Source organism: Mesoplodon mirus (assembly GCF_964341445.2).
Source record: "Mesoplodon mirus genome assembly, chromosome: 16".
NCBI lineage: Eukaryota > Metazoa > Chordata > Mammalia > Artiodactyla > Ziphiidae > Mesoplodon > Mesoplodon mirus.
Window position 1 is genome coordinate 64,239,955 of NC_138992.1, and position 19,783 is coordinate 64,259,737.

The 19,783-nt window shown below is 43.6% G+C and overlaps 1 protein-coding gene across 5 annotated transcripts in view; it reads right to left on the minus strand.

Moving 5' to 3' along the window:
• Nucleotides 1–19,783, minus strand: part of SULF1 (sulfatase 1) — a gene marked incomplete at its 3' end in the record, with an annotated part of 164,935 nt that overhangs the window by 34,800 nt on the left and 110,352 nt on the right. For 4 of the 5 annotated variants that reach the window (XM_082601336.1, XM_082601334.1, XM_082601332.1 and 1 more), the window contains exons 6-12: nucleotides 18,151–18,302; nucleotides 15,564–15,733; nucleotides 4,579–4,729; nucleotides 3,458–3,633; nucleotides 1,384–1,512; nucleotides 1,050–1,106; nucleotides 137–266 (exon numbers count right to left, since the gene is read on the minus strand). In XM_082601336.1, coding sequence (XP_082457462.1) covers nucleotides 137–266; nucleotides 1,050–1,106; nucleotides 1,384–1,512; nucleotides 3,458–3,633; nucleotides 4,579–4,729; nucleotides 15,564–15,733; nucleotides 18,151–18,302 — 965 coding nt within the window. The remainder of the gene's footprint in view (nucleotides 1–136; nucleotides 267–1,049; nucleotides 1,107–1,383; nucleotides 1,513–3,457; nucleotides 3,634–4,578; nucleotides 4,730–15,563; nucleotides 15,734–18,150; nucleotides 18,303–19,783) is intronic. The other variant, XM_082601335.1, reaches the window with a different exon arrangement.

Genomic DNA, 19,783 nt, shown 5'->3' on the forward strand with positions numbered 1-19,783 from the left:
GTCACAGTGAGCACTCCATGACGGCTATGGAGAAATTCTTTATACATAAATGTACATTATTTGACATGTTGAAAATATTGTACGTTAGAATTAGAGAAGCATGTGAGTCATGGTGCAGAAAAGCTGTGTCACTCACCTGCCCAGGTTGTTCACAGGCTGTCTGGTACCTGGCCTGCTGGCACAGTTCTTTGACCCTCTCATATTTGGGCAAGTGATTTGACTGCTGGATATTCTTGTTGGATTCTTCCTTCTTACGTAGTAATTTCCTTTGACAGAAAGGGAGAAGCTTCTTCTGTGAGAAGGGATTTGAAATGACCTTCACTGAGACCTGCCTGTTCTTTTTCCTTCCCTGTCACATGACTCCACATTCTCCAGGCAGCAAGAAATTGATATCAAGGGTAAAACCACAGGAACCCCACATTTCACGAGTCCTTTGCAAAAAATTACAAGCTGGGAACTATGAGGACGAGAGGTCAGGGGAGGAAGAGTCATTTCCTCCAAAATCATTCATTTCAAAACTCTGGGCAGAAACGTTTAGCTTTCCAGGCTCAAAGTTCTTTTTTTGGTTAAAAAGCAATGATAGAAATGCTTTTCTCCCGCTCAGTGTAAGTATGGAGGAAAACAAAGACACTGGGCATTATAAATCAAAAGGGCAAACCCAGAAGTGACTCAGGAACAGTTACAATCTCATATATTTGTCTAGTCAAAACTAGTAAAGGCACATAAGGAAAAGAAGGAGAAGGGTGTGAGGCAGAAGATGGGAAAGAAGGTTGAGAAAGCCAACTGACTGGTCCAATTAGGAAGTGAGGTGGAGAAATGCAACTGTCAATCCATAGCCCTGTAAGGGCTGTGGTCCCATCTTTGCAATTCTGATGCAACAATCATTACTCTGCTGGCCAGGGAAGGATGAGTCGCAAACATTCAGTCTTATGACTAAGTTTATGAAATCTGAATGCTTAGTAAACCAAAATAAGGGGAAAAACATTCCCAGCAGGGAGAGCTGCCCACTAGGACTGGTGCCCAGAAGCACCCCAGGAACCAATCATTACCCTCTTTCCACGAGGAATGTATCACGCCAAATTTTGGCCCTCTTGTTTGTTCGAAACCTGAAAGCAAAATAATAACATTTACTGTTGGCATTTGGACGTTTTTCCAAATGGATCTGTGCTAACAGTTTACTTAAAGCAACACCTCTCACTTCCCGCAGACCAGGACACCAGGACTGCATCTCCATTAATACGCTCTTCACAAACAGCCAAGAAAGTCTCAGCTCTGGGTGAGCCTCAGGTGCAAAGGGTATTTTGCCTCTACTTCTGCCAGCTGCTGCCCAGCTCTGGGAGCCAATGTGCTCAGGGCTGGCTCAGGGGAAGAAAACTGACGCACCTGTTACCTGGCTTTTCCTGGTCCAGGAGTTTGAGGACAGACTTGCCATCTATGTCAGGAGGTGCGTCGAGCCCAGCAATGTCCAGGATGGTAGGGGCCAGGTCAATGTTTAGAACAATCTGTGGGACTCTGCAAAGGGACAGATGGTCACGCCCCAGACCCAGCACCAGTGCAGGGTGCCACCAGGGCTGTTTTCTCCATCCCAGGACTCCCTGGCCTTCACTGCTTCTCAGCCTCTCATCTGGTCCCCAAGGGATGGTGGCTGCATCTGGGAGGTGCCTGAGTGGTCAGCAACCACGGCCGAGAGAAAGATGAACTGGCTGTCACAGGGCTGGAGAGACGCCTGCACCCCTCAACTCTGGCCACACTGCCAGACACACTGTGGCCTGATATTTGGTTTTTGTAAGCTGTGTATTTTCTTCTGAAACCCGATAGTCCACCACTCCTCTGTTGAACTAGGGCTTCGAAATCAACCTTCTGAAAAAGGACACAAGGTTTTTATACTTGAATTCAATCCACACTACCTAGTCTTGCAAACATAAAGCCTTCTCACTCTAGATCTGATGCTTCCCCAGGGGTTTCCAATGATCTGGAGAGACAGGATGACATTCTCCAAAGAAGCCCTTCTTACTGCCAACCCCTCCTCCCCAGGATGCAGTGGAATGCAGCAGCGGACGAGTCTCGTAGATGAGACTCAGAATATCTGGGATCTGGGCCCCAAGGCTGCCACCTCCACGATCGGGGACTCTGAGAGAGGCACGTACCCTGTCTGTGGAGCGTCTTCATTGTGAAATCAGGGGTCCAGGCTGGATGGTCTTTAAGGATCATTCCAGCTTTTGAATTCTACTTGCACTCTTTTCTTTCACTTTTTCCATAATTGTTTCATGTATATGATCTCATTTTACACAAAACATTTTTTAATGATTAAAAACACATTTATTTAAGTGGCTGAGTTGCCTCCATTTGAATATTGCCTATTGCTTCCATAATAATATCAGAAGTTTTTCACAGATGCTTTTTAACAGGCAGCACCTGCTATATCTCTGCTAACAGTTACACAAGACATTTTGATCCGTACAGCATATGAAACCCATTTTACGATGGGAATATCTAGATACAAAGGCATGCAGAGACTTGTTTAAGGTGACAGAAAGGGAATTCCAGTCCTTCAGGCTTCTTTTCTTAAAATTTATTTAAACTTTATTTTAAGTTCTTAAAATTTAATTTTCTTTAAAAAATTCTTTAGTAATAATTAAAAAATAAAAAACAAGGGTTTCCCTGGTGGCGCAGCGCTTGAGAGTCCGCCTGCCGATGCAGGGGACATGGGTTCGTGCCCCGGTCCGGGAAGATCCCACATGCTGCAGAGCGGCTGGGCCCGTGAGCCATGGCCGCTGGGCCTGTGCGTCCTGAGCCTGTGCTCTGCAACGGGAGAGGCCACAACAGTGGGAGGCCCGCGTACCGCAAAAAAAAAAAAAAAAAAAAAAGTAAAAAAAATAAAAAATAAAAAAAACAAGAGGAAGGACTGGTTATTATTATTATTATTTGCGGTACGCGGGGCTCTTACTGTTGTGGCCTCTCCCGTTGCAGAGCACAGGCTCTGGACGCGCAGGCTCAGTGGCCCAGCCGCTCTGCGGCATGTGGGATCTTCCCAGACTGGGGCACGAACTCGTGTCCCCTGCATCAGCAGGCGGACTCTCAACCACTGCGCCACCAGGGAAGCCCCAGGACTGGTTATTTTTTAAAAAAGATTCAATGAAGGTAAGGATGATGTTCCTAAAGATCACATTCTGTGTCTGTGCACACGGCCTCATGCATTCTGGTAAATTTGAGAGAATTAAGCACTGATACAATTATTTTTCCTTTCTCTTGAAAGAGTATATTTTAGTTAATTTAACATGAGGCAGAAGTGGGGGAGGGGTGGAGCAGGGAGGAGGTTTTTGTCTTCTGAATTACCAACCTACATGCACCCTTTTTGTTTAGATGAAAGGAAACCAGAGCCTGAGATTGGTAATTGAATTATCTCAGACGTACACGAGCTATGACAGCTGAATGTTGGAAACAGAGAAATACGTACATCGATCCTGGTTCTACACTTGGACCACGAATAAAGAAAGGCACACGGATATCAAAGTCATATGGCATGGATTTCCCCTTGACCAGTCCAAACTGCCCAATATGGTAACCGTGGTCGGCCGTGTAGATGATGTAAGTGTTCTCCAGCTCCCCCGTTTCCACAAGCATATTATACAGCTGAAACATAGCACAGACACCAGTCAGAAGCAATTGTGATGGCGTAAGATGACAACAGTGCTGCCATGATTTCACCCAAACCTTTTTTCCATTACTTTTAGAAGGCAAGAGTTGCTTTAATAAGGCCGACAAACATGTACATTACCCACATTTTCCAGTTGCCTGCAATCCTGGAGGGAAAAAGTCGAATAACACAGTTGATTTTGTATAATATGTAACTTCTGTGAGTCTGGTACGTTCTATTTAAAGGTTTTGTTTGCCTATTTGGAAAAAAAAACACCCCACAAAACAACCTCCACCACCAAACTTCAAGGTTTTACCTTGAAAAATCCATTTAAAAGCAAATTTGACTATCATCACTCATATCTAGTTATCAAGGGTTAAAAACAGGCTACTTCTGAGCCTGATCCAGCTAGATCCAGCCTTCAGGCATGTCTTGTTTGGCTTATGTTTTAAAATTCAGGAAATTTCAAATAAAATTTTTGTATTTCTGGCTTCTTTTAGAAGTCAGAGGACTTGATACTGGATCCACATTCTTACACAACAAAAATTAGTTGAAGTTGAGTAGTTGCTCCTTGCTTTAGATGGGGGCACTTAGTTTCAAGTTCACCACAAGCCCCACCATTCCCTATTGCCTTATACTGGATCTGATTTAGCTATTTACATTATTTGCTTAATTCCTGAAGGTATTTGCGGCTATAGCCCTTGATTTATGATGTCTTGATTTGCATCTCCTCTTTGCTACGGGCTCCACAAGAACCAAGCATGGAGAGGTAATAGAAAGGGGATGAGACAAGGAAGCAATGATAAATTAACTGAACACACACACACTCTCTCTCTTAAAATGAAAAACAACAACAACTACAAAAACAGGATTGGCAAGAATGGGTTTACATAAGGGGAGCTGGACCAAAACCTGTCACTGAGGCAAGTTTGTGTGCTTACCCTTTCCACAGAATCATCCACTGACATCAATGTCTGAAGCCGTTTGCGATGAAGAACGTTTGTAAATTCCATGTGGATGGGCAGCATGGGTCCCGTGTACTGCATTATCCAGTGTTTGTCCATATTTGGTGCATAGTTATAACTAGGAGTTCTGCAAATATCCAGAAAGGAGTCTTACTATATATGCTTTTTAGCCATTTAGAGACATATCTCGTTAAAGGCTGTGAAATAACAATTTAGGAAAGATAATTTAGACACTGCTAAAGTATTTTTTTCTCCCATACATCTCTCTGCGTTTATATAGAGATCTGAAGTCTGCACCACCCCAACAGCACAAGTCCTCTGAAGGTATATGGATTCAAACTTATAAGACCAAGACCGGCAGCTAAAAATCGAATTAGTGCAAGATCCTTTGGGTCCTTTGACTAAAATGTGTAAAAACACGTCAACATGATTGTGGTCATGCTACAAATCTACAGATAAAACTCAGTAATGTAGAAGGGAATGTTCTCATGCTGATATTAACTCGAAAAGTTTTATTGCTAATTAGGCTATGAAATATAGTCACTAATATGTTACGTGCAATGATGAGGAATCAAAATTTCAATACATTTTCTTCTCTTGAATTTACTAGGGTATTTTATGGATTACTTACATATCTAGTCTCTATGAATTTTTCTCATTCCTAACCCTGTATATAGATACCATTAATTTAATTGGATTTGCTGGAATTATAACCAAGTCTATGGCAATATACATGCTTACCAATAGAGCTATTCATTATAGACAAATCAATATAGGTGCAGGGCATAATTTTTTGTTAACTATAGGGAAGTGGGTTCTGTTGTTCTAGGACAGGTGGTTCAAGCCTATATTTAATCTATTGCAGAGATCCAAGAGGTGTCCATACTTTCCTTTGGGGCCGCACAAAGCACATCACCTTCTCTTTGAAGTATTCCCCAACTCCCCAGACCATTAGATGCTTCCTCCTCACACTCCCAAAGAACATATCCATGCTAGAACAATTCTCACAATGAGAAATGTTTGTTTTTCATTTGACCTCTCCGCCAGACTATAATGTACTTGAACCTTTTCCTTAGCTGATAAGCATATAAGCGTTGTTTAATATTAAAAACTTAGTGAGTATTTACCACGTGTCAGGTATCGTGCTAAGTGTTTTATTCACATCGACTCATTTAATTAGCTCAGCTCTTCTGGGATATAGGTTTATCATTCCTACTTTACAGCCGAGAAAACTAAGGCTTCACAAAGATAAATAACTTTCTCAGGTTAATAAAATTAGCGGGTAATAGAACCAGGACTTGGTTCCAAAGCCCATTCGCTTTAAAAAAGCGAAAAGAAAGTAGAATGAGGGGGGTTTCCTGCATCTGAGATTCCTCTTCATATGAACCACAACTGTGCAAATAGCCCATCTCACAGAATAAGCAACAGTCTATGGTTGATCGAGAAATGTGATTACCAGTCTCTGTTCTGGGGACGATCCTATCAGTGAAAGATGGTGGATAATGACGACTGAAGGTGACCCTGTGGCATCATTTATTATAAAACTGGAGAAACAATCAGTCACTGTGAGCCTGGTGAGTCCAGAAGCCTTGACCGTGTTCCAGTGGTTCCGTCATGGGGGGAATTTCGCATGGGGGAACTTGGAGTTTCTGAGATGCATGATTGTACACAGGGGCGTTTCCATGAACACAGGGCTCTATAAATGCCACCTGTGACTATCCATTTTCTTCTGCCAGTGGATTTGCAGCGCCTCTCTTTTAATATTTGAAAATGCTGTTTTGGTACCATTGGTCTTGCTGGTGTAAAAAGTTACCCCGATGATCTGTAAGGATGCGGGTTAACCAGCAGAAATGCCACAGCTCAAATGCCAATATAACACAGAGCACAGGAGACACTGTCCCTAATAGTGTACAAGTTACACTCAGAAGTGTAAGTTAACTCCCCTTTAAGGAGACAGATTTGTAGGGTGGGAAAAGCACTTGCAGCTCGATTTGCTCACCTGTAAATGGGGATAAGAGCATCTCTAATAAAAAGTTGTTTTGAGGAACAACAAATCTGCCTGTCTATCTATCTATCTATCTATCTATCTATCTATCTATTATCTATCTCTATCTGTAATCCATCTCTATCCCCTCTATCTATATTTATCTCTATCTATCTATCATCTATCACTTTAAAGTGCCCAGAACAGAAGATGTACCTGAGTTTCCTACATGAGCCAAAAAAAAAATGTATTCTATATAAGGATATGGGTTGAAAAAAATCTCATGGCATTAAAAAACACACTTTCAGATATCACTTGCCATTCTTTGTAAGAGAAACTTTCAACATTATCTTCTGTCTCCTTACCAAGTAGACACCTCAGGAGCCAAATGGTCCCATTTTTGGCCTGAAAGCATTCTTCATATCTAAAATTGCACCATGGGCCAAATCAGACTCTTGTGTCTCAGGGGCCTGGGCAGTAGGAAGGGACTTAAGCCCATGTTTCTTATTCTTCACGCAGCGTGTCGCCTTACAAACAGGATTAGATTAAGAGACAGAAGAGGAGGTGGAGAGAGGGGGCTTCTAAATTCCGGCGCAAAGAGATTTTCACCCATGGGGGTAGTTTGAGGTCAGAGAAAGAGAGCAAGTTGGTCATGAAAGGTCCCTCACCACTTACTGATACGTGCCCTGAAAAACAATATGGCTATAAAAGATTACATGGGGTTTCTTCATAATACCTCACCCTCTTCTCTTCTCTTTGATGTTGGTTTGCCTTAATTTTAAAATAAATCTAGTCGATTTTTTTTAAACCACAAAAACTCAACACACAAAAAAATTACAATAGGGAACCGAAAGGCAGGCTCACAGCGGGCCAATCATGTCCTCCACCGTTTACCTTCAAGTGCTTGGCAGGGTTCCATCCACCTCGCTTTGAGGACCAGGGAAGGTTGCAGCAAATTACAAGCCTCAAATTGGACTCCCGGATTTACAGAATGACATATGTTCAATCTGGCTTATATTAAAAGGGAGAGTTCAGGTCCACTGTCAAAGCTGTCCTTCCCCCATCCCCTGTTTTTCTTAATTTCTGGATGTGGGAGATGACCACCCCCCCACCCCCCGCCCTGCTCTGGGGATGAGATCCCAGGTGGGATCTCAGCAGCGGGGGAGGGGGGATAAGCATTTGCCTTTTAAAGGAAGACAGGCTGCCACTGCTTCCCACAGAACAGCAGCTGTTCAGGGACCTGCAGGTGGAAGGTTGGGGGTCGCTGGAACTGACAGTGTTGTTGAAAAGTGATCTTTTGCCAAAGACCTGTGGTTGCCTCCTGCTGGGGTTTGCCAAATTCCTGGAAGATGCAGCCTTCTGTACCCCAGGGATAAGGAAGGCTTGCCGCCCTAAGAATTGACTTACAATTATTCAGACAGAGCCTGGAGCTGTTGGCCGGCACACGAGCCACAGAGGAGCAAGTAACTGTTTGAGGGAACAGTGGAAAACCACATATCCAATTGTTCCCGAATGTTTTGGAATCAGACCTGAATTCTCATCCCAGTCCTGTTATTTACTAGTGTGTGATCTAGAGCAACTTTTTTCTCTAGACCTCTGTTTCCTCATCTCTATAACGGGAGCAAGGATTTCAAAGAGTTCTCGTGAGGCTTCAAAGAGGTGTCAGTGCTTCCAGAGGACACATGCTGTGACCACATCATACCCACACTTACAGGTAGCTGGGAGAGAGCTTATCACATCACAGCTCACCTGCTTGCTGTGGCAGCCCGGAGAAGGCAGGGCATCTTACTCCCACTTTACAAATGAGATAGTAAAGCGTATGGAGGTGGCCCTGAAAGAACATGCTGGGACCCCTGTTCCCTCCATGATGTCACACTGAACTGCCGTCCCCAACAAGCACCTCAAAATCCCCATCATTAAAAGCACTGATCCATACATTTCTTTCTATAAAAAGTAAGTCCTGAAATCATTAGCCTTCATCCTGATTTAAAATATTAGCTGCGGGCTTCCCTGGTGGCGCAGTGGTTAAGAATCCGCCTGCCAATGCAGGGGACACGGGTTCGAGCCCTGGTCCGGGAAGATCCCACATGCCACAGAGCAACTAAGCCCGTGTGCCACAACTACTGAGCCTGCGCTCTAGCGCCCGCGAGCTACAACTACTGAGCCCGCGTGCTACAACTACTGAAGCCCACACGCCTAGAGCCCGTGCTCCACAACAAGAGAAGCCACCACGATGAGTAACCCGCGCACCGCAACGAAGAGTAGCCCCCGCTCGCCGCAACTAGAGAAAGCCCACGGGCAGCAACGAAGACCCAACGCAGCCAAAAATAAATACATAAAAAATAAGTAAAATAAAATATTAGCTGCTTCTGTTTCCCATTCAGACGCCTCCCACCAGCTGCTGTGTGTCTATGTTTGTTGCAAATACAGAATCAAGTCTGACCCTCCAGGGCACACTGGAGGCATCCTCAAAAAGGTAGATAACACTGGCTGTTTGCTTGAAAATGGACAGGACAAAGGACCCATCTGTCGTTTTTGAGTTTCTGTTGCTTTCTTTTAAAAAAAACCTCAAAAAACGAAAATCTGTCAGAGTTACAGTCACTTGTGCCTGGTCTGTTGTTTGTTCAGATACATGTTTGGCCCACAACTGTGCTCTCCAGACCTCCTACCTTTCAGGAAGGCACCTGTAACCCTCAACAGAGTATTCCAATACTTAAACACATGAGCTTTGCCCAGCAAGGCTTCCCTGCACATTGCTTTTCTCTAGTCATTGTTTGTCTGGAGTTATTGCTCAGTGTACGAGCTCGCAGATCGCTCAGACTACTGGCCTTGTACGTTCAACCTTTGCCATCCATGCCAATTCTCCCCGGGCTTTGGTTTTCTTGCTAGTATTGCTTATTGACATAACAGGGATAAGAATTCTGAAAATCAATCATGTCCCCTTTCTATTTGATGGGTGGTTGTTTAGAGAGAATAATTCTTACTAGCACAGAAATAGTTTCAAGAAATGCATGTGTCATATATTAAACCCATTTGCGGGGAGATGCAAAGAACTTAGCAGTTCATTTGTACCACTGATGGTCTTTGCTGTCACCCCAGAGAAAATAAATATATTTCGAGCGTTTTGTGTTTGAACATGTGTTTTCTTCATTTGCTATTTAGTCTCATACGACAACAAAAATCCTAACTCTTAATACCCTTATTGGTAGCAGGATCATCATTCACTGAGAAATAGGTCTCGATTCCCAGAATAAGTTAGTTGTACAGATTTAAGACGCACACACTCAAAGCATTAAATTGGAAATTCTAGACTTAATCTTCCAGGCCACACCATCTCAGCTTTCACTAAAATTAAACTTATTTAGTTTAATTGACTTCTTGGAGATCTTCCCCATTTGAGTTCAAATGTCTTTACGTGGGTAATATTTGAACACATGCAGGATAATACCAAATGATCTTGATTATAGATATAGCATAAAACTTTAAAAAGGCATATCATAAAACTAATTTAAAGAGTCTTCCAATGATGCTGCAAACTCCAATTCTAATTGTGCAAAGACATACACAGGGAACTCTTCTCCTATTAATTGTGACTGTGATGGGTACTGAACAAGCCCGGTGTAGGGTCCAAGAGAGTCGAGTTTGGGCTCCAGTTTTGTCCCTATCTACTTATGTGACCCGGGCAAAGCTATTTGGGTCTTTTTTAAAAAAAAATAAACTTTGGGTATTCATTTTTTTAATCTAAAAATTTATGGGATTATACTACCTCTAGGTACCCATTTAATTTATAAAACTGATTGTTCAACTATTTTCATATGAGTTAAGATCGCGTCTTAATGCCAGCTAGTTGGTGGGCTTAATATGTTTACTCAGTTGCTAAACGACAATGTGTTGTACAACTGGAGCGACAGGAGCTGTGCTCACCAGACAAAGAGAGGTAGAGAGGGACCGCTGGGTCCTGCCTTTGGGAAAGGGCGACCTTGCCTGGCAGCAGAGCACCAGTCACGTGATACTGAGTGTGAATACGGCCCCTGGACTTGTGCGATTGCACTTCGGGGATCTGGGTCAACAGCTAGTGCAATGGGATATGTAGTAAACAGAGAGAGAAGAAGAGAGTGGGAATATAGGAAAGGGAGCAATGAATTCTGCCCTAATCACAAATGTTTATGGGGGATTTAAAACTCTCTCATCTTCGAAAGCATATCCTTTTATGTATCTGTGGAAGAAATGAGGGAGACCGTGCCAATTCTTTTTAAGGCAAGACATGTCTTTCCGACTTTAGATAACAAAGGTGTTTCGAAAACCGTTCTGAGGCTTACACAGACGTAGCTTTCCCCTGGACAGCCATGTCCATCCCAGACTCCACTGTCAGAACAATTCCTGCAACTTAGTGGATGTGGATTGTTCTACTGAAATTTTAGATTTCACATGAACCTCTGTGTGTGTGTGCATGTGTGTGTGTGTGTGTGTGTGTGTGTGTGTGGGTACAGTCATACACATTTCATTTCCAGGGACGGAAAGAAAGAACTGTTGAATTGGAACAAAAAAAAATTTTTAAGTTCATAGATGCATAGTTGGTAGGAAAGTATTCAGGGAGTCTGAGCTCCTCATAGAATCATCTGGAAGATAAATGGAATCCCCTTTCTCATAAAGGCTTTTGTCCACAGGTGCATATTATCACATCACTGAGGCCAGGAGAGAAAAGCGATGCCGAGTGAGGATGAGGCTAAAGCATTACTGTGAGGATACGGGGGAGAGAATTTACTGGGAAGTGCAGTGGGGTCGCAGCCATAGTGAAGGGCTCGATGGTAACGGTGATTATAGGTGATTATCACGACGGAGGCTCCCTCAGAACTCTCAGAGGCCAGGAGTGGCTGAGCCACTGTCTGATCAAACAGTGTCTTCCGTCCGTCTGTAATCTGTTCTCATTCTTAGCTGGCTGGCATAACCTCTAGCCTCAATATGGGACTGGCTTCCTTCCTTTGTTGGAACGGTGAACACCATGGAAACCTGATACATTCGCTGCAGGCTGAGGGGGTCAGATAGCTCTAACCCAAGGCGGATGAAAGGCATCTGGATAATGCCTGACCACCAAGGAAGGTGACCTCCAGGAAAGCGTTCACATGGCTTGCATCCCCCCGCCGAAAGGGGAGAGCCTACAGCTTCTCGTTCTGTTTTCCTAGGGCCTGCCGAATTCCGCAAAGCACTTAACTTCTTGCATCCCTTTGCTCGAATGCCTTGCTCTTGTTCTCGCTAAGGAAACCAGCCATTCAGGAGCTCCGAGCGCCACAATGGAAAGCTTGTCTTCAATTTGTCTCACTCCTTTTGTGTGAGGACTGAACTGTGAACCTGCGCAGTCACTCACAGTGACAAGAGACACACACGGACTCTCTCCAGCCCTTTCCTCCAGCCGCAGCCGGGGAGACTTTGACAACAAAGATGCCCTGAATTCAAGGCTTCTGAGGTCTGCAGGAGACACAGCGGATCTCCCCATTCTAGGTGCACAAAGCCCCAAGCTCAGCAGCAAACAGAAGCTGAATCACTCATCCCACTGTGTGAATTTTCATTTTCTATGGCTAAGAGTGTTCTCCAAACTGGCACTTGCCTATAGCACATTTTGCACCTGGCAAAGATAACACAGCCCGGGCTGGTGCTTCTCCTGTCTGTGTTTTTAGAATAGCCAGGTGTGAGAGCCTCATCAATGCGGGTCTTAGCTAGTCAACAGACTTGTCAAGTCACGACGGACAAATATCAACTCGTCCTTTCTCTAGCTGCTTTCCGCGAACGTTAAATTGAACCAAACAAAGCAGCACTTTTTGTAGGTCAAAAAAGATCCAATCTGGAAAGAAGTTTTTTTTTTTTTTTTTTTTTTTTTTTTTTGCGGTATGCGGGCCTCTCACTGTTGTGGCCTCCCCCGTTGCGGAGCACAGGCTCCGGACGCGCAGGCCCAGCGGCCATGGCTCACGGGCCCAGCCGCTCCGCGGCATATGGGATCCTCCCAGACCGGGGCACGAACCCGTATCCCCTGCATCGGCAGGCGGACTCTCAACCACTGCGCCACCAGGGAGGCCCAATCTGGAAAGAAGTTTTTTATGGTTTGTCTTAACAGGAAGGATCAATGAGAATTAGCATCTATGAAGTGGCTTCTGTGTCCCAGGCCCAAGGTGGGGCCCCTTTTAATTGTCACTCATGACATCACGTCAAGGTGCTAGTTATTACCCCCATTTTACAGATGAGACAATGCAGGTTCTGAGAGCTTAAAGAAACGGCCCACAGGCTCAATGAGGACAGCTGAGATAGGAACCCACGCTTGTTCGGCTCCAAGGCCTGAGAACTTTTCACTCTGCCACGTGCAGATTTCACCTCATAGAATCACTACTATGGCACACAGGTGGTTCACTTGAATTAAAAAGGAATAATAGAAACTTTGCGTGGGAAAATGATCAAGTCACATATGATGCCATTCTACCTTTACTAAATGGCCTCCAGTGACTCTCTGCTTACGGTTACATACAAATTACACAAATTCTCAATATTCTGTGAATTTCTCTTTCTAGCTTTATCCCTTATTGCTTTCCTAGGTCACATCTTAGACGGCCTCATTTACATGGCGACCACTTTTCTACGCCATATTCCCTTCATGAAATCATCTACTCAGTCTCTGCGTATCAGCTGCAGAAATGTTGCCCATCCTTTGTGGCCCCCTTTGAATGCCTCCTGGGCCCTGAAGTTTTCCTGGTTCCTCTAAAAGATGGGCATGCTTCCTCCTCCAAACTTCCACAGCCCCTGGGATCCCTGCTCTAGTACTTACTTCTGGGCCTGCTGCTGCTAAGGCTATTTGGACACTACCCCCTAGAGCAGGGGACCAGGACAAACTTATCTGTAAAGAATCATACAGTAAATAGTTTACGTGCTGTAGGCCATACGGTACCTGCGGCAACTAGCAACTCCACGGTTGTATTGCAAAAGCAGCCATAGACAATACCTAACTGTATTGTAGGAGCATGGCTGTGTTTCAATAAAACTTTATTTATAAAAACTGGTGGCAAGCTGGATTTGGCCCCTCTGTGCCAACCTCTGTCCTAGTTCATTGGGTCTCCAGGGTTAGCAATTGTGTTTTCCCTGTGCCTATATCCCTGCTGTGTTGTACAATGTCACAGGTGGCGCTCCATAAATATTTGTGGAACTAATAGAATTTTAAATTGCTGGAATCAGCGATACTTTTTTTTTTTTTTTTTAAGCTATTGTTGAGGCCCCGAGAACTTTGCAGATTCCTCTGGTCCTGCACTGCTGTCTGTACATGCCGCTGAGCTGTCAGAACCTCTTGACCTGTGGCTGATTTTCCTGTAGGCTCAGGACCTTGCCCTGAAGCTTCAAAGGCAGGCTGACTTCTAAGGAGCCATAAAACACATTTTGTCAACCCCTTGTCCTCAAACTTGGGAAAACATCAGTGAAGTTTACAGTTGTGGAAAATCACCTTAGGCTGAGATTCTGCTAACGCAACAAAGGGAGAGATTTCTGACTCAAAAGAGAAGAGAAGGGTGGGTCCCAGGGCATGGAAGAAGCCTGCAAAAGCCTTTTTCGCAAATTACTAAATTTGCAAGTGATTGGTAATGGAGAGCCACTCACCACTCATGGGCTTCATTCATGAATTTAGTTGCACAGTTATATGTAGGGTAGGTTTTCAGAGGCTTGTATATCCATCCACAGGGTTGATTCCAAAGCACAATGGCTCGGCCAGACCGTATTCCCCAGATGCTGGGGGAACCTTCTTTGCCGACAATATTTTATGCATCAAAACACTTTCACCCTCCAAGTTCCTGGGCATGCTCAGTAGGGCACCCACCCTGGCTTCATACGTATTGTCAGTTCTTGTCTTTCTTTCTTTCTAAGTCACTTGATACGATAGAGAGGATCTAAGTACCACTGACCAGGAGCCAGCAGTTTATTAGTTATAATAAGATAAAAAATAAGAATAAAAAGAAAAAGTTTTCCAGGGATATGTCTTGACCAGCAACTAGAATGCCTTCCGTAGTTACTTACCTCTTTTCGTAACGAAGTACATTTAATCTTTTTTTTTTTTTTTTTTTTCTGCCTGGGATCATAGCTAGAAAATCAGTGTGGATGAAAAGGGATGATATTTAAGCACAAACAGATGAAGAATGTATTCCGGAGGTTTAGTGATGAAGGAAACACATCAGTACCCTCTTCCCTACCTCTCTGGTGGTCAAACTTTCAGCAGACACAGAGCCGACTGCTGTGCGTAGAAGACTGTGCATTATTGCGACGGATAAGAAGAAAGTGTGAGCACAGAGTGAAAGTCAAAGTCACGTCCTTTGCTGCCTAAGCATCGACTTTGGCTAGTGAGAAGGATCGGCATAGTACAGCTCTCTGCTCTGTGTCCTGTCCCTGTATGCCATCAGCCCTCTACTCTGTGCCTCCCCACCCCCTCCTCTTAAAAAGAAACATCAGGTTATTTGAAAGCCTGACCTGAGAAGGCCTCTCGGGCAAGCCCACTCCAGCTGCCTCTGTAGCAATGTTAATTGCACATCTGCGGCAAAGCTACAACAGTCCATGCCCAGGAAATCCACCCAGGTTTTTATAACCAGACCAGGGGTTGCCACCCAGCTGCTATGAGACACACACTGCTTGATCATTATTATGATTCGATCACGTTTGTGAATATTATTTAAGACAACTGAAGGAAACCCTTGATCAAAATCGCCCCCCATTCACCCCGCATGCTTCTCTTTCTTTTCGTTTAGCCGCTTACAAATGTGGATGTGATTCCTAATCAAAGCACCTCGACAAGCCCTTGAGTTCAGGGTCTTCCTGTTCCGCGGTCTCGGCGCAGAAGCCGGTGTTCCTGTCTCGTGGAGATGCCGCGTGGAAGGAAACGGGGTGCAGGGGAGAAGCGAGATGGGGAGCAAAGGAGGGGCCCGCATTCAGCAGGTCTGGAGCTGAGGGTATTACTCACATGTGTTGGGAAGCATTGGGGTACAGTTTTGAAAACTGTGGGGCTGAGTCCTCGGGGCCGTGGGGCGCCGCGTGGCTGATCACCATCATAATGGGCCTATGGGGATACATTCTCTTAGACATTTTGAAGTAATTAATGCTCTCGTTAGTGATTAAGTCTGTGAAGTAGTCCTGAAACATACATTTGACACAAAACAAAAATTACAAAAGGTGACATTCATCAGATCACATTTGAATACTGCTTTCCCTCAGAAGCAACTCACTGAATGAGGAGGTAAGATCTTAAGCAGTAAGGGAAACTACTTCCCAAAGGAGCAAAACATCTTCCGGAGACAGAGAAAATCAGCTGCCAGTTACCTTCTGGGTTTGCTAAAGTGGTAACGTGCACAAACCTTTTTTTAAAAAATAATGTGCAATTTAGGAATTAGCAAAAAAAAAAAAAAAGGGTCAGGTCCCGTTTGCCCAAGATAATGATCAGATCTGGCAATACAAATGCTCCAGTACATGAAACACCGGATACATATTTCATTCTCAGGTTTCGCTGATGTAATTCTTTGACAAAAAAAATTTAATTACTTCAAGGGCAGGAAACACCCACGCCCACTACAAATTCACAGTTGCAGAACACACACACACAGACACACACAGGCATACACACACATGCATAAATGCACAAACAAAAGATCTTTTCCTTAAATTAAAAATTCACCTGTGAGAATTACATAATAAATGCTAATGAAAGTCATGGCCAAAATCTGGGTGCACAGGGAAAAGTGGCAACATTTTATCAATTAATTTATTTGAAACACTCAATATGGGGCGTAGTTGACTTCCTGCAGATTATACTGTTCATTGCACAACTAAAATTATCCAGCTGTTGGGATTAGAGCCTAACTTGTTAATAAAATGACTTAAACCGGCAGTCCAAGGGGCTGATGCAAAGCAATAAGGGGAAGAGAGGGAAGAAATGGAATAAAAAAGAAAAAATGAAAACTTAAAACACCTGCTTCCTCTAAGTGTGTATCACTGGCCTGGAACTCCAGTATGAAGTTTATTCAGAAAGTGTCTAGGCAATGTGCACCGTCAGAGGCTTCTAGGCATGACTAATCACATGTAGATTCAAGGACCAGAACAGCTGCAAAAGCAGTGCCCAAGGGACCAAATCTGTGCACATGTCATTGTTAGGACAAGTCCACAGGCTAACACCTTCGTCCATGGGAGTGTCTGTTTCATTCCTTTCCTCCCTAAAAAAAGATACATATTCTTTTTGACACAGTTGTCTTTGACACTTAATCAGCTGTGATAACGGGCAAGTTACGCTGATTTAGTCTTTGGAAGGAATCTTGATTACTTTGCTCTCCTTAGGACAACAGGGAAAGAAAGGTTAATAGCTTGAACAGAAGCCTGACAAGCATTCCCACAGATAAAAAATGAGCAGTGACAATTATGGCACTTGGTAGGACAGTGCTCAAATCTGCCTCCAAGGTCCCTGCCAGCTCTCAACTTTGATGAGTTTGGAAACCTATTAGCAATGTTTGTGAATTGCTAATATGCATTCATTTGCATGCGTTGTTTTCTGAAGGGTATGAAAGAGTGAGACGTACACCCTCACCCCAAGTCCCCTGTGCTCAAACCAGGCCAAGTGGAAAGACAGCAATGTGCCAAAGTTAGATCAGGTCTCCTCTTTCTGACTTCTACCAATAGCTGTTTCATAGTGACCTGTGCTAGATAGAGCAGATTCTCGTCTTCTTTTAGATAGATGAGGAAGAGATGGATATGGCTAGGAGGGAAGAAGGCATTTTAGGCTAATTAGCAGGCTAAATTCAAAGATATTTTCCCCTCCACTCTTGCGATCTGGAAATAGTTTTATTTTAAGTTGGCAATCACAAAACCTGTGTGACTTCTACAAAGTCTAATCTGGAATCCATTTGTTAGAGAACCATGGGACATGTCCATTTCATTTTCTATGACCTGATTTGGAAATCCTAGGATTGAATTGTGGGGCATGTCCCTTTCAGTTTCTATGAACTGATTTGGAAATCCTAGGATTGACAGCCTTACAGACTTTTGTGGACTCTAGCTGCCATGGGGCAGGTGTCCTTGTCAATATCAAAGTGTGACCAGACAGGAGTAAAAGCAAAGAATGTGGTTTCTCAACTTTTGATTATTGCACTTGTCTGCGTTATTCTTACATCTAAATTGGAAGCCACAGACAGAATATACTTTCACCCCAGTGAAAAGCAAAACAGCATGAGATGAACATATGATCATGTGGATAAGTCCTCTAGAGGAGGAAAAAACCAAAAATTATCCCAAGACAGAGTGGAGGCATCTATGATTTTTCTGATAATACTTTCATCAAAGGCTGATTGCCTTTCATCCTAATGGGGGAAAAAATCACTATTCAGAGTCAGTGCTCCTAGAGAGGCTTTTTCTTGCCTGGAGTTTAAAATTACCTTAAAATTTCTCATTCTAATACTGTGAGAATGTAGAAAGCCAATCTAGTGTATGGGCTAACACACTGAAAATGGCTTTCCCCCATTATGCACAAAGTAAATTGATGCAGTGTAAAAGTGCCTGAAAATTACCTTCGCATAATCAAATCCATGCTTTTCTTTGATGCCATTGCGACAAACAGTGTAATTATAGAAACGAGAATTCTTGATTAATCCAAGCCATTCTCGCCACCCAGGAGGGATGTAGCTGCCATTATATTCATTGAGGTATTTTCCAAAAAAGGCTGCAATGGGAAAAAAGGATTATTTTCTCATATGAAATGATTAAGCATAACTAAATGCATCAACATGAAATTATGACTTGAAAAAAAGGCAGTGAAACAAAAGTTAACCTGGTAACAGTGGATGCCAGAATAACATTCATGTAATACTTTGATCCTTTAGCAAGGTGACGCATATACATTTTCCTTTTGAATAAATAAAAGTAGTGCCCAAGTACATGGATTATAGTTCAGTAAAATCGCCATCATGAGCATGATACTCTGAGTGCAAGTGATAACAGCAGAATGTACCTCTTTGTTAAGTTGATATAACAATCAGAGAAGTAGCCAGTATGAAATTTGGAATACCGAAAGCTGTCTTTGTGATAAAATAAGTTTTCTAACTGTTTGAGAGTTGCGAATTACAAAAACGCTATGGAAAAACTTGTCTTTGTTTTTGCCTATCAGGACAGTACACATTTTCCCAGCCAAGGAACCGTAGTAAACTCCGTTTACATGGGACGTGGTCAGGGTTTTTATGTCACATGTATTTTATGTCATCGGTGTTTGCATTATGTGTATTTTGCAAATGTGTTTATTACTGATAATCGAAAATTCTAGCAACATGGAGTTACAACCTAGACGACTAATTTTCCTAGAATTATAGTAAAATAGAGGTATATGTGCCACAATAACTCCACTGCTCGTTGAAAAGGCCACCGGAAGGACTTCACATTTGTAACTTTGGCATGGTCACACCCAAGAAAGGCCACTGTGCAACAGTGGGGTCGGAGCTCTGGGATCTGTCCCTCTTTCCTGATTACTTGACACCCCTCATGGGGGCCCGCTGTCTCCTGACTGGCTTTCCTATGCAGGCTCCAGGGTCTTTCCATTCTCACCGCCAGCTTCCTGAAGACCAGCTCGGGTCACATCACTTTCTCATGATCTTGGATGGCCCCCCGCGCCTGCAGAATCACATTGAGTTTGACACCTTGCCATCCAAGCCCTTCCTTGCCTCTGGAAAAAAATCCCTCTTTCCAACCCCATCCTGTACGTCTCTGTGAATCGCCCCTCTCTCCAGTCAACGTGTTGCCTCTACTTGTTCTGGTTTCCACCTCTCCACCTTTGCCTGTGCTACTCTCTCTGCCACCCTCTGCATGAATCAGCCCAGAGCAGAAGCCATTTCAATTCCAGTCTTTGCCCCGATCCCACAGCACTTTACTTCTGTGGCTCTGAAGCTATCTTCCCTTTCTTCCTTGTGGTAGAGTTATGTTCACGTAGAAGCCTAATCTCCCTTAAACTGTACGGGTTTTGAGGGCAAACACTGCCTTGACCTCCCTGCCCTCATCCTTGCATGTAGTCTAGGGGCTGCATGAATTTTTGTTTCTTGAACTGGGCTTCATGGAGCCCCGTGTCTTCTGGGGATGGTACCTGTTCTGGACTTGTTAAATGTTGTGTTTTCAATTGAGCTACGATTTTTTTTTTAAAAAGCTGATTTGGTCTAA